The 15,035-nt window shown below is 46.8% G+C and overlaps 1 protein-coding gene and 1 pseudogene across 1 annotated transcript in view; one reads left to right on the top strand and one right to left on the bottom strand.

Moving 5' to 3' along the window:
* ARHGAP40 (Rho GTPase activating protein 40) overlaps nt 1-15,035 on the bottom strand; it is a 36,711-nt gene that overhangs the window by 10,130 nt on the left and 11,546 nt on the right. Inside the window, exons 2-9 of the mRNA XM_023534453.1 lie at nt 10,544-10,746; nt 7,286-7,506; nt 6,640-6,715; nt 5,923-6,068; nt 4,249-4,414; nt 2,652-2,743; nt 2,129-2,206; nt 1,584-1,743 (exon numbers count right to left, since the gene is read on the bottom strand). Coding sequence (XP_023390221.1) covers nt 1,584-1,743; nt 2,129-2,206; nt 2,652-2,743; nt 4,249-4,414; nt 5,923-6,068; nt 6,640-6,715; nt 7,286-7,506; nt 10,544-10,746 — 1,142 coding nt within the window. The remainder of the gene's footprint in view (nt 1-1,583; nt 1,744-2,128; nt 2,207-2,651; nt 2,744-4,248; nt 4,415-5,922; nt 6,069-6,639; nt 6,716-7,285; nt 7,507-10,543; nt 10,747-15,035) is intronic.
* Nucleotides 8,365-8,476, top strand: LOC111743992 (annotated as a pseudogene).

Here is a 15,035-nt window from a genome sequence, read left to right as displayed (position 1 = left end):
GTGCACACACATGCCCCGATGTGCAGACTGATAGACATAGCCTAGGGTCAGAAACGCAATGGCCCAGCAACCACCCTTAGGAGAGGAGATAGATAGCTCAACTGGTTTAATAATCTCCTTGTGTTTTGAGGGTTGAAAAGGAAAAGCTGTCCCACACCTGGGGTCAGGGTCTCCAGGGAGAAGGGGAGATGGCAGAAATAGAATTCAGAGAAAGAGTTCATCAGACCAGGCCCGTCAGCTGAGAGCTAGAAGGAGCCTGGAGGACAGCTGTGTAGGGGGACACAAAGGCTTTGTCCCCAGGGCTTTGTCCCTAAGATCCTGTGTGCCATTCATTCATTCATTCATTCACTCATTTGCTCAGTCAACAAATACCGTCAAGAACCTATTAGATGCTAAGCTCCAATCCAGGGACCTGGGACATAGCGGTGAAGGAAACAAAGAGGCAGCAGATTCATGGAGCTTATGTTTTGGGGCAGAAGACAGACAATAAACAAGCAAAGAAATACCTAAGTATCTTTAGACATTGATTCATACTAAGAAGAAAATAACACAGAGTATTATGACAGGCAGTGCCTAGTGGGCAGACGTGTCAGGTCAGGGAGGGCCTTTTTGAGGCGTTGATATTGAGTTGACATCCAAAGGCCAAAAGGCAGCCAGCCACATGATGGAGCGGGGGCAGATTTCCAGGTAGAGAGAGCAGCAAGTGCTGAGGCTGAAGAAGGAAGAGAAATGGTCCTCTCACAGCCAGATGGAGGGGACAGAGGGGTCCAGGAGGGGGCAGAGGAGGAGGTGGGTCAGAGGTGGGAGGGCCTGAGCGAGGAGGGCCCTGTGGCTGGTAGAGAATGAGGGTTTATTCCAAGTGGGTTGTGGAGTCTGTGAAGCCACAGAGAGATGTGATCTGCTCTGCTCTACTTGAGAAGCAAAGGCGAGAGAGGATTTCTCTAGGTCCCTGCCCTCTGGCCCTGGGGTGGAAATCAGGCTGCCTGAGGCCTGAAGCTTTTTGGAGAACCGGAAAGAGAATGAGAGAGTGCGCCCAGGCTTCCCTCGGGGTCACAGGCAGGTCGCTTTACTCTTTTGAGAAAAATATAAGTGACCGTGTTTACCCTCTAAGGATTACGAAGAGACCCAGGTGTGAACACAAACGTGCAGAATACAGAGGGGATCTGTGCAGTGCGTGCCAGTCTGCAGATGTGCACCCAGACGGACATGCACACACACATGTGCTCACAGATGCACACTTAGATGAACCTGATGAGCTGGATGCTACGGACATTATGAAAAGAAGAAAACTGGTCCATGTGAGGACGAATAAGGACCGTGGTGTGCAAATCTCACTCTTCTCTCCTTCACATTACACACACACACACTCGTGTGCATATACAACACACATGCACACACATGACACATGCACACGCACACACCTGACAGAAACCACACACATGCACACATGTGCGCACACACTTCCTCCTCCATCAGCTCGAGGTCACAGAGAACAGGTAGTTCTGTCTTCCCACCACTACTCGTCTTGACCCCAGGCCATCAGATGCTCTTCTCCCCAAATGCAAAGGGCTGGGGACACTCACTGGGCACCACAGCGAAGGCCGGAAGGTACTCCGCAGTGAGCAGAGGCGCCGGTAGCTCCCGGATGAACCTTTTGAGCAGATCGGACGCGTCATTGTGGTGAACCTCGTCCCAGCTAAAAAGGCCGGTGTAGAAATCTCTCTCCAGCTTTTGTTCCAGCCCCTGAAGGAAGAAGGAGCATGAATGAGAAGCTGGCCCACGGCTCCAGTAAAAGTTGCTGTACCACTTCTCTGGGCTTCAGTTTCCCCATCTTCAAAGTGGGGATAATAATGGCACCCACCTCGTAGGCTTGACATGAGGATTAAATGGCCTAATGGTCACTTTCATTCAACAAATGTCAGCAGTCTGACTCCAGGGCCCGCACTCTCAATCCCTATGCTGTATTGTGCCGCCTCCGCCCTTTCAGCCCCTCCTGGAATCCTACACCAGGCAGAGACCTGAGACAGAGCACCGACAGGCCGTGAACTGGATCCTCTCCTGGCTTAATTCACACGAGAGGGTGCTGGGAGGTGCAACCTCAATGACGAAGGGGAAGCCAAACCATTACCTTGACCCTGGCCTGGGATCCAGGCACCCTGAGAATGCCTTCAGTGTCCAGCCCTCTCTTTTCCAAACAGGACAGCAGCTATGAGAGAAAGAAACCAACATTTCAACTGGTGACCATTGAAAAGTGGAATTAGACTAGTGCGTTTGTCTCTCATGAAAACCAAGATGAGGAAAGAGCTAGAAGGTCTCCCTCAAAATAAGAAATAATAGCTTTCTTGGCCACTTCCATGAGCCAGGCATTGTTCTCAGAGCTTTTTTCTTAAATACGTATTTTCTCATTCAATTCTTAAAAGAAGAATGCCCTTATTATAACCCCGCTTCACAGATACTTAAAGGCAGGCTCACAGAGGTTCAAAAATTCACCCCAAGTCTCTCAGCTAAGCATGTGTCAGAGCCAGAATTTGAACCCAGCTCTCCTGAGTCTAAAGTCCTCGCTCTTATCCCCCAGGCTAGACATCTCCCAACAATTGTGCCCAGAGCCAGCCTCTCGCCAGCTAAATAAGCCCAATCTAGGGACAACTTACAGCTTGAAGGACCAGAGGGACCTGGGTGCTGGGGTGGGCTTTGCGGTCAGCTTCCAGCAGGGCTTCGAGGGGCACACCGAAAAGGCGAGTTTCTGTGGGATGGCAAAAGAACAGAAGGGCATTTCACTTCTTGGAATGACAACTGGGCTCTGACCTGCAAGATCTCCTGAGCAACTGAAATCACACCTTTCCCTGCATGAGGACTGAGCTCTCTGGACAGTGGCCCAGCTCAAACTGGCCTCAGCAATAATGAAGACGTTAGATGCATCACAGAGCAGGAAATCTCGGCTGGATAAAGAGATGTTCAGAGGAAAACGAGCTGCTGCCCCAGGGAGCGCTGGGTATCAGACGTAACAATGGCCTGGGGTAGAGAGAGGGTCTAGCTCCACAGGGATGGGACTTGCGGTCTTCTCGGGGACACCTGTCCTCCCAAATCTACTCTGCAGTGTCCTTCATTCTCTCTTCACCTGCCCATCCCTTCTCTACTAAAGCCTTCCTCCTGGTTTTTCCTATCCACCATTCTCTTGTCCTTAAAGAAACAAAAAATCGCGTTGTATAATGTTGACAATGATGCAGTGAGATGAACACTCTCATACGCTGTTGAAGAGTGATCTATACCAAGAACTCTGTCATCTTCATTCTAAAAGAATCTAAGACGCATTTAAAGTTGGATATGCAGCAGGAGTAGCGATTGTGTTTTATAATAGGAAAAACATTGGACATAATAAAAATCCACTAATAGAGAAAAGATTAAATAAATTAGGATATCTCCATAAAGAGGAAAATAGTGCCCTGGTTAAAAATCATGTCTTCAGAGAATGTTTAATAGTTGTGGCAAATAATAATATTGTCCTAAATTCATTACCCCTCCATGTCTCTGCACCCTTTTTGCCATGTGAATTTGCAGTTCTTCCCATTAAAGAAGTGGAAAATGCTTCCCCACTCCTTGCTAGTCAGCCAGGTGATAGCTTTGGTCAGTGGAGCAGTAGCCTCCATGATGCAAGCAGAGGCTTCGAATACATCGTGTGGAGGTTTGTCCTCTTGTGTTTCTGCCTTTGTCATCAGAACATGATCCAGATGGCCTGCTGCTCCCAGGAGGATAAGGAGCATGTGAAGCAGACCCAGCCCCAACCCACAATTTGGAACTAAGCCTAGCCTAGATCAGCCAACCAATCCCCCAGTTCACCTAAAAACATGTGAACAAGAGTAAATAATTATTGATTTGTCATTAGTTTTAAGGTCGCTCGTTATGTAGCATTATTGTGGTAATAGTTGAATGAGATAACTGAGAAATGCCCATATTTCTATAGTATTCAGTGAAAAAAGGGTTCCCCTTCCTTGGGGGGAGGAGAGAAAGATGATACACTAAACGTTAATAGTGCTTATAACTGAATTGTATTTTTCCTTTTTGGATTTTACTCTATGTCCCAAATTTCCTACAATACGCAGGAATTGTTTTCATATGCAGCAAAAATACACATAAGAGAAGGAAGTAAAGCAGCTAAGCATGTTTTGGTGGAAGATTCCTCACACAGCTCCCTGGATGAGAAAGCCAGGACTATAGCCACAGGGATTTTGAGGAGCCCCGGCTGCTGACCTGCCGCCTTCCGCTTCCCGGCCTTGCTCCTCTTCAGGTCCAAGCCGAGGACGTCACAGAGTGCAGTCAGCTCGATGAGGGCCAAAGCAGGGATCTTCTTCATGTCCTGCAAGGCCAGGTCTCCTATCCTCGTCAAACCAAGTCTGCCTTTGGGGATCCTGAACTCCTAGGGAGAGAAGTAGAGACAATCGCTCAAGCCACAAGTCCTGCGTGTGTTGTGGCTCCACCCCCTTCTCCATGCCCCGCCCCTCCACCTCCCCTCACCCCACCTCCCTGATTAGGCGGAGGAAGAGCGGAGTGGATGAGAGCAGAGGCTCTGGATTCCATCCCAGATTGAAGTCCAAGCTCTACCTCTGACTGACTGGGTCACATTCTTAGCCTCTAATCCCCCACCTGTAATCATAAAATAGTGCCTGCCTCATAAGGTTTTTGTGAGATTAAATGGGCTAAGGGGTGTAAAGCGCTTAGGGTGCCAAACACATAGGGAGACCCCAATCAATGGGAGCTGTTTCTACTGCCTGCATTTCAACACGTGAAGCTGGGGGAGAGTGATCACCTACACACACACACACACACACACACACACACACACACACAACGGGCCTTTTGTTATTGCTTCTATTCTGGTCCTTTGTTGCTCTCCCTCACCCCATCTGACCCTACCCTTGGCCGTGTCACCCCCAGATCCAGTGTTCCTCTTCTTCACTCTGAATAATGATAGAATATTAACTGAAAAATAAATCATGCCCGACAGCGCCATCTAGAGGCAACAGTGGAGATCTGCAGGCAGCTCGAGGAATTCCTGCCTTCTATGGTGAAAAAGAGCAAGTGAGAGGACCAGGTTTGTTCAGTATTTGTCTGGAGGACTTGACCAGATTAGGCCCCGGTACCCCATTCCAGCACTCCGTCAGAGAAGGGAAAGGAAGCATGTGTGTGGTCGTATGTAATAACGTTATGGCTATAACACAATCTACTGCTTGCTATATGGGCTATGAAGTCACACTCTCTGGGTTCAAATTGTGACTTCGCCTGTGAGTTTGGGTAAGCAATTTTATATTTCTGTCAGTTTTCTTACCTGTAAATTGGGGCTAATAACAGTATCTACTTCACAGGGTTTGGGGGAAGATTAAATTTGATAAAGCATATAAAGCGGTGCCTGACACATAGTGAGTACTCAATTATTATAACTATTTTTTAAGTTTATTTACACAATTACTACCCACGGAATAAAATTAAATCATGTATGTAAAGTACTTGGTATAATGCCTGGTCCACAGTAAGAGGTCAATATGTGGTATCTTTAGCATTATTAATCATTATCATCATTCATAGTTTAATGGGGAAGTCAAATCATCAAGTCTAGGAGATAATGTTGAACATTAATTATCTGATACTTTAGAAATAGAAAGTCATTCTTTAAAAATTTTATTTGATGTACTATGGTTACATAAGATATTACCACTGGAGAAATGAGCTGAAGAGTACATGAGAACCCTGTACTATTTTTGCTATGTCTTGTGACTCTAAAATTATTTTAAAATAAAAAGAAAAATTCTATTTGAGTGAATGAAAGTACTTGCACTTTGGATTAGAGGTTATTGCATGGATGGGAGCAAATTCCTTAAGCAGTAGAGAGTAATGGTTAGCAGGGGGCCTGGCTGCCAGCCTCCTCACCGGCAGGGAACCCTTGCTCCAGGCACAGGTGTCTCCCAGGGGTGGCCTGCTTCTCTGCAGCAGTGCGGCTTGTTCTGAGTACGCAGAGTCCATGTGGAAGGCTTCCTCCCTCCTAGCCTGTGGCTGCGGCCCCTCAGGCTCTGCTGCTGCTGGGGAAACAGAAGGGAGAGGCATTCAGGACTGGCTTCCTCCCTCTTCCTCCAAGCGCAGAGCCCCAGGAAGTGATTTCTCAGGCTTGTGCCCTTGCTCAGGCTCAGTAAACTCAGCAGCAGTGCCTAAGATTAGGGGGCTGAGATCATGACTCCAGGAAGCAAGTTCTTAGGCTGAGGACTCAGGCCCTTTGTCCCAAGAAGTGATTTCCCAGGCTCCCGCTCAAAGCCCCAGGATTAAATCAATAAGTTTAGGACTCTGACGCATTGCCCAGGAAGTAATTTTCTAGCTAAGGCCCATTGCCCCAGGAAGTGGTTTCCTAGCTAAGGCTCATTGCCCAGGAGATGATTTTTCCAGGCTGAGGCCCATGGGCCTGATGGGAAAACTCCACTCAAGGGCTCAACTTGTCCCTTTGGGGTTTCTTCCTACTGCCTTCAAGCAGGAAAGGCAAGGAACCAGCAAGAAGAGGAAAATGCTCAGAGGTGGGCACCTTCTCTTACGTCTCAGAGAAGCCCCTTGGTGCAGCCTGGAGGATCCCCAGAGCCCTGGAGAATGAAAACTACTTACCTGGAGAAGACTGAGGGGTCCCGGAACTGATCTGGGTCCATTTCATACTCGAGTCTCCATTCTCTGAAGACATTTCCTATGCAAATTAGACATAATTCCCAATTAGTTGTGTGGGAGGCAGATGATACCCATGCAACCTTGGGAAATAGAAGCCATTCATGACCCATCTACACAGCGGGAACAACTAAAGCTCAGAGATCTTGCCCAAGATGCCACAGCGGCCAAGTGGGGGGTGGGCACTGGGGCCCAGGTCTGTCTGCCTTCAGTGGCTATCGTGTCAATCATGTGTTATGCCATTTCGAATCCATTCCAAGAAAGAATCAAATGCCCACAAACTGTCAGGTTACAAGTGCCAGCAGGATATACAAATGACAATAAAAAGTATTAAAATTGTACTGATAATAGTTATATAGAGAGAGTACTTAAGCTTTCAGGTCTACCCGAGGACACAGTGACAACAAACACACTCTGGCATACACGGCAGACAGACCTATATGCACCATGGGGACACAAGGGCATCCAAGCCCATATGTAAGCACACACCAAGACAGTCCTGCAGCAGAACCACCGCATCGCTTAGCTGTGGTGGCATCACAATGGCCCCAGGCAGACAGGGCCTGCAGCGACCCTTATGCTACTTACTTACCTGTGCATTGAAGCCCCCAAAGATATCCCTGACATCTCTGACAGGTGCCTTGTGTCGTCTTCGGGCCGAGCGGGTGTAGATGTCCAGCCGGCGGCATACAGCGGCCACCTGGGTCTGTGTGAGGGTGGACAGGAGCCCCCGGTGATGACCGTCCAGGCCTGGGCCACCAAGGAGGCCTGACAAGCCTGTGTCTTGTAGCCACTGGGATTCAATTTCTCCTTCTGCCAATAGAGGGGCAAATGACACCTTTCATCAATGCCCAGATGAACACACACAGCCACACACTCAGCCACCAGCACTAATCGCACACAGAAACACACACTCACATGGATGCAGGAAACATCCATCTATCTGATCATGAGACCCGCTAACACCAACTACACTCTTCAATGGGGAGAAGATCTGACAAACATCTGAGACTTTGGGAGGAACGGATGGTGTTAATCAGTATCTGAATTTAAACCTATAGCTCTACATTCTCTTGGAAATAGCAAGCTAAGGAATGGCGTCTATATGTTCTGATTCTAGAATGTAGCAATGAACTCACTCCCTGTCCCAAATCTGGAAGAGACCACCACAGGGTCATGTGGGCCCATCCGTGGAGAATCTGGGCAAGCAGCTGGTGTCCCCTTGGGAAGTCTCACTCTAGTCAAGACTGCTTGTTTTGGAATAGTCCCCTCAACTATTTGTGCTTTGTAAGGAAACTGCCATGGTCCTACAGCAAAACCATTCATCCAAATAGTGGGGACTTGTGTGACTGCAGATTCCCAAGTCCCAACTCCAGAGAGTCTGTCCTAGGAGTTCAGGCTCAGGGCCTGGGGATCTGCACTCGAGTCCCCCCGCCAAGGTGATTCTAATACAGCGGAGTCTGAGATCATACTTGAGAAACACGGCCTGGCCAGTTCCTTTTTTCTTCGGGAGGAAGTTGTACCCATGTGTGAGCATCGGATTAGTGGGGTGTATTTAGTTACGCTCAGTGTTGACCAAGTTGGTCAACCAGGTGCTGGTGGCTCAAAAAACAAAACTGCTTTTACAGAAGCCCACATTGTGCAGATAAGCCAGACACAAGAGTCTTTCCAGTCTACAGCCATGCCACCCTGGACGTGCCCAACCTCGGAAGCTAAGCAGGGTCGGGCCTGGTTAGTAGTACTTGGATGGGAGACCACCTAGGAAGACCAGGTGCTGGAGGCATTAAAAAAAAAAAAAAAAGTCTTTCCCCTGCACTTGAGAACCAAACAAATCCTTCCAGGGCAGCCACATTTTGTGGGTCCTCCCCTAACTTGTGCCAGCTAGCGAAGGCACTGTTTCTACTGTAATGTCAGGGCCTTTTTCCCTTCCTGCTAACCACGGTGTCATTTGTACAGAATCTTACAAAAAAAAACAAACCGGTGTTTCCTGGTTTGCAGCCGTTCACCTACCGCCCTTGTCATTTTATCTGCATTTCAATCGTCCTGTACAACTATTTACTAAATATTTTTCCCTAATCATGGGTTACATTTTTACTTAAACAAATTTATTTTATTTTATCTTAATTTAATTTAATTTAATTTAATTATAATTACTTTGGTGCATTGGCCCACAACAAACAAATCCATTTTAAAAGGAAACACTATCCCAAGCATAAATGGAGCATCCAAGTCACCTGCCTACATAAAAGTTAATGGGAAGCAATGAATATATTAACATTCTCGGCTCCATGCCACCCAGAGGCTCTCGCTGTCCCGTGAGTCTAAAAAAGCTCCCGTTTCCACTTAGCTGTCTAAATCCCCCTTTCCACCTCGACCTCAGCTCCTCTGTTTTGTTTGAAATGGGATTGACGGCCATATGATGACGGCAGACAGGTTGCTTGCAGTGGAAGCCATCTCCTAAAACGACCTTAGATCACTAGCATTTGCATTTCACACTCAGACACCGCGGTAGACCATTTGGCCCCTGGGAGATCTAAGCCTCCCATGTGACCACACGTTTTGTACGCCACGGACTAGCACAGCCGAATTATATGCCAAACCGAGACGGTTTTTGTGCAGATGCCCTTTCGTTCCCTCGTTCCCTGAACAAGTGAGATGGAGTACGAGAATGTGCTTGGCTCTGTTTAAAACGCTGAGGATACAGTGATGGACAATGACCTTAACCTCGTGGAGCTTGCACTCAAGTGGGGGACACAGATAAATGTGCAAATAAATGCACCGTGTGACGTCAGGTGGGGATAAGTGCTCTAACAATAAATAAAGCAGGGCAAGGGGTCTAGAGAGTGAAGGCCAGGGATACATAGGGAAGTCAAACTGTCCAAGGAGGTGACATCTGAGCCCAGTCTTGACTGGAGAGAACAAGCCATGAAGATCCTGGAGGAGGAGCGCTTCGGGCAGAGGGAGCAGGGAGGACAAAGGCTCTGCAGCAGGGATGGGCCTTCGCGGTCAAGGAAGCAAGGAGGCCCAAGCGGCAGAGTGGAGAGGTAGAAAGACAGGTGGGAGGGTGCGAGGCAAGGGGAGCTTGGGGCCAGTTTTGTAAAGCCTCGTCAGCGGTGATGTGCTGGTTTTACGTGTCCCTGATTTCTATGACTCTCACCCTGTTAAGAGGTGGGGTCTAGTTCCCTTCCCCCTGAATGTGGCTGTACATAGGGAAATAGGATATAGCAGAAGTGACGCTGCCTTTCTTCCAAAGCCGGTCACAAACGGCGAGCCAGCTTCTGCCCGGCTCTCCCCGCTTCTCCCACCCTCTCTCTCCACCCGCCCTCCACCCTCCTTTCTCTCAGCTTCTGTTCTTGGAACCCAGTTGCCTTGCTGTGAGGAAGCCCAGGCCTCACACTGAGGCCAAGAGTAGATACTCCAGGCAACAGTCCATGTGAAGCCCAGCTGTTGGTCACATCCACCACCAGACACAGGAGAAATCTTTTGCGATGACTCCAGGCCCAGCTACCATCTCACTGTGATTGCATGAGAGTCTCTGAGGGAGAACCGCCTAGCTGAGCCCTGTAAACCCCAGAACAGTAAGATCTAGTAATAATAATAATAATAATAATAATAATAATAATAATAATAATAATAATAGTGAGCATAATCTAACTTACATTATTAAAAGAACATTTTGACTGTTGCATGGAGAACAGACGGCAAAGAGCAAGCGTGGAGCAGAAAGACCAGCGGAGAGGATACTGCACCAGTCCAAGCAAGAGAGAAAGCTCTCTCATGTTCTAGTTGGTGTCTGGACCTCTCCCATGTCTGCCCCTTCCACCCAGCAGCCCCCTCCAGGGCTCCTCACCCTCTGGGAGTCGACCTTCACCCCCGCTGCCATCCTCTTCTTTCGGCTCATTCCTCTGTTGGATCTGCTCCACCTCCATCCAAAAGCCATCCATGGACAAGCTCTCCGCCGAGGACAGCCGGGAGTGGGAGCAGTCGGCGGCGCGTGCTCGCAGGAGGTTCTTCTGGGGAAGCTGATTCATTGGACCTGAGGAGGGGCCAGAACTGCAGCAAGCAGGGAGGGAGGGGAAAAGTCAGGCGAAGCTCTTCTCCTGATGGAGTTTGTCTCGAGGCTTTGTGGTTCACCAGAAATCTGCCTGGAGCTTCTGGAACTGGGCGAGCTTATCGAGTATACTTCTCAGGGTGACAGACACGCAGCTAGTCTCAGCAAATTTACTAGTTTTCCCATCACCCCCCCTCAGAATCACTCAGAAACAAATGATGCTGCAGAGGATGGAGAAAGCACCACACGCCTCTGCTTCTTTCTTCCTTCTTGGGCAAAGTGAACAATCTTTGACACACGTATGGAAGAGCCAACATTGATAAGAGGGAATTAAACACCAGGGCGCATGAGGAAATTACAGTGCAGATCCTGACTCATCTCACTAAATTTTTACCTGAAATGTCAATTGGCTCCTCCCCACCCACACCCCCTTATTTGTGAATCTGGCTTCCGTGGCCCTGGCTTCCCTATTTACAACACGCGATCACCTCAGCCCCTCCTCTCCTCCAGTCAAATCTGAACAGACTGAAGCCCCAAATCACAGAGGTTCTATCCACCAAACGAGCCAATCAGATTCTCTCAAGAGATTCAGGGAGTTAGTGTCAGGTACGTGAACTGGGAAGCCATGTGAAAATGGTGGGGTGAGAGCAGCCAGTCTCCTTTTAAAAAAGCAAAAAGAGGACCCTCTGCAGCCATGGAGAGATGGTGAGGGACTGACCTCAGCTGGATTTTCCAGGTCGCAGTTCCAGCCTCTCCTTGTTCAGCTGACGGCTTTGTGGTTTACCCTCAGAGCCCCGGATCCCTGCCGCTCCTCTTCTTCACAAGCTATTTGGTTCCACTTTGTGCAAATAATCCCAGAAAAAGACCGTGCCAGTCTCCTGGCCCAAATAAATGACATTCTGGTGCTTCAAATGAGTTTGGGGATGCGATTTCTATGCTGCTGCCCTTGAGACATGGTGGATTGGGAGCCGGAGTCCACATAGACCCTAAGACATGTCAGCAAAACAGATCATAGACCACCTTGTCACTAGAGAGGGAAAATATATGCCCAATTTCATCCAACAGGAAAAAAGTATATTCCGCAAATTCTACAGATATTTTGGGTTTGGTAATGATCCCAGGCAAGGTTATAGAACAAATTCCTTATTCCAAAGGAAACGATAAACATAGATGGTCTGAACTGTTTGGTTAAAAGAAAAAGACTCAATTTGTCTTTTTAAAAAATTTTTATAAAATTTATTGGGTGAGATTGATTAATAAAATTACATAGGTTTCAAGCGTACAATTCTCTAATACATCATCTGTATATTGCATTGTGTCTTCACCACCCAAAGTCAGGTCTCCTTCCGTCACCGTATATTTGACCCCTTTACCCTTAGCTACTTCCCCCTTTCTCTCTGGGAACCACCATACTGTTGTCTGTGTCTACTGAGTTTTTGTTTGTTCGTTTGTCTTGTTTGTTCATTAGTTGCTTTCAGTTTAATATCTCACATAAGAGTGAAATACGGTTCTTGCTTTTTCCATCTGACATATTTCACTTGGCATTAGATAGTCTCAAGGTCCAGCCATGTTGTCGCAAATGGCACTATTTCATTTTTCTTATGGCTGAGTAGTATTTCATTGTATATATGTACTACATCTTCTGTATCCAACTTGGCTTTTTTAAAAAGTCATCCATTGCTGCTTTAAAAAAAAAAAAAAGCACACATACCCCAGTCATCAGGGAAATGCAAATTAAAACTGCAATGAGATATCACCTCACATCTCTTAGAATTGACTATTATCAAAAAGACAATAGAAAACAAGTGCTGGTGAGGATGTGGAGAAAAGAAAACTCTTGTGCATCGTTGGTGAGATTGTAAACTGGTACAGCCATTATGGAAAACAGTATTAAGGTTCCTCAAAAAATTAAAAATAGATTAACCACGTGATCCAGCAACCCACTTCTGGGTATGTATCCGAAGGAATTGAAATCACTGTTTTGAAGAGATATCTGCAGCCCTGTGTTCACTGAAGCATTAGTCACAGTAGCCAAGACATAGAAACAACCAAAATGTCCATTGTGGATGAATGGATTAAAAAAGTATGGTATGTAGATATACAACAGAATATTTTTAAACCATAAAAAGAAGGAAATTCTATTGTTTGTGACAACATGGATGGAACTTGAGGGCATTATAGTAAGTGAAATAAGTGAGACAGAGAAAAACAAATACTGTGTGATGGAATCTACAAAAGCCAAATTCATAGAAACGGAGTAGATGGGTAGTTGCCAAGGGTTGGGAGGTGGGGGAAATGGGGAGATGTTGGCCAAAGGATATTGACTTTCAGTTACATGACGAATAAGTTCTGGGGATCTGATGTACAGCATGGTGACTATAGTTAAAATACTGTATTTTATACTTGAAAGTTGCTAAGAGAGAAGATCTTAAATATTCTCACCACTCACACAAAATCACGATAACTATGAGAGGTGACCAATGTGTCAACTACTTTTGTATGGTAATTATCTCACAATATGTAAGTGTATCAAATCATTACACCGTGTCCCTTAAACATAAACAACGTTATATGTCAATTATATCTCAACAGAGCTGGGGAAAAGCACAAACAATGCAAAAGAGGAAAAAAAAAAAGAAAGAAAAGACCGACTATTAGATAAATGCTCACGAAAAGAATAAAGTTATCCATAAGACTTTCAGATTAAGAAGCATTCTAAGGAGGGGAAAAAAAAGAGTAAATCCACAAAGAACCTATGACAATTAGGTGACTTCGTGCACTTAATAGCATAGCAAAAAATATAAGCAGGAACTGCTAGCAGTGTGAGATTGACAGAAACATTGGTTTCATCGTTTGCCATCTCCCCAAATGAACCTGGCTTTCCAGTTACGAGTGTGCAAGTTCTCCAGTCTCTCTCAGTCCTCCATGTCTTTGCAAAATTTTCCCCTTCTACAAAGGCTGGGCTTCCCCAACCCTGGCCACCACATCCCTTTTACATGTGATCTGGTCCATGCTTGTTGCTCGGAGACGATCTTAAAATGAGAGCCTGGTGAGGTAAGGAAAAGCAAGTCTCAATGCCAGGCACATTGCAGGAGGCCGTCAGCACTGAGGGACAAGGGAAGGGTAAAGGGACATCACAACGTCACAAGTGAGCAGAGCACGGGGCCGGTGGACATCACGGCTGCCTTCCCAACATCCTTTCCACTCACTCCCCGTTGCGTAGCAGCCATGACCGTACCCGAGGCTAGTCACAGAAATGGGTTCAGGTCAGTTTGGATTAAGAACCTTTGTGTGCGTGCCTGCTGCTGGGTCTGGCGTTTCTTTTGGGGTGTTCTAAGATTGACGGTAATGATGTTTGTACAACTCTGTGAATATGCCAAGTATACTGTTGGACTGTATACTTTAAATGATTGAATTATGTGGTATGCGAATGATATGTCAATAAAAATAATATTTAAAAACAAAACACAAGAACCATTGTGTGCATCCCTTCAGCCACAGAATTGTTTCAAGGAAGGAAATGCTCAGGACTCTTGTTGGGAATTCTGGGGTACAGACAATTTGCTCTAGACGGGGTGAAAATGAGACGTCTTCAAGGAGTTGGCCGTCACACAATGGGGATCAGAACAGAGTGGATACCACACACAGCATTAAAAAGTATTTTAAACTGGGTCCTAGATGACGTCATTGAGCAGTCGAATCATAAGAGGGTCCCCCACACAGTGCATTTTACTTGAAATATCCTCCTCTGGGTATATTGCTTTTTAATCCACTCCCTCTTGATAGATGCTTGGGTGTTTCCACTTGTCAATATCACATATAACCCTGCTAAATATAAGCATCCTCATATTTAGAATCTTGTTCCTCTGTGCAGAGGTAATAGTAGGAGAGAAATTGCTAGAAGTGGACTCGCCTCGTGCATGGTTTAGTGCTCTGCCAGCACCCTCTTGAAATTCTTGATTCATTTTGCACGTGGCCTGTCCTGCCAGTACCTTACCGATAGACCCCGGCTTGTGTGTTTTTCCCAAGTGTCCTGCCCACACACTGAGCTCGACTCCAAGTTAAAAATGCCTCCATCGCTGAAACATACTCAAATGCGGTCAAGCAGGGCACGCAGCCTCTCCCCGGCAACAGCTTGGCCAGGCACATCTCACTGAGCAGAAACTCAACTGGAGACGATTCCCATTTAATTATAAAATTGGCTGTTCCGCTCTATTTATGCTTTTAGAGAAAACTGCTAGTCAGTGTGCCTCCTGCAAATCTGTCGTTACCCCATGCTGGTGCACAGCTC

The sequence above is a fragment of the Pteropus vampyrus genome, unplaced genomic scaffold (genome assembly GCF_000151845.1).
Source record: "Pteropus vampyrus isolate Shadow unplaced genomic scaffold, Pvam_2.0 Scaffold125, whole genome shotgun sequence".
NCBI lineage: Eukaryota > Metazoa > Chordata > Mammalia > Chiroptera > Pteropodidae > Pteropus > Pteropus vampyrus.
Note: the sequence above shows the minus strand (reverse complement) of the source record. Positions and strands in the feature narration are given on the sequence as shown.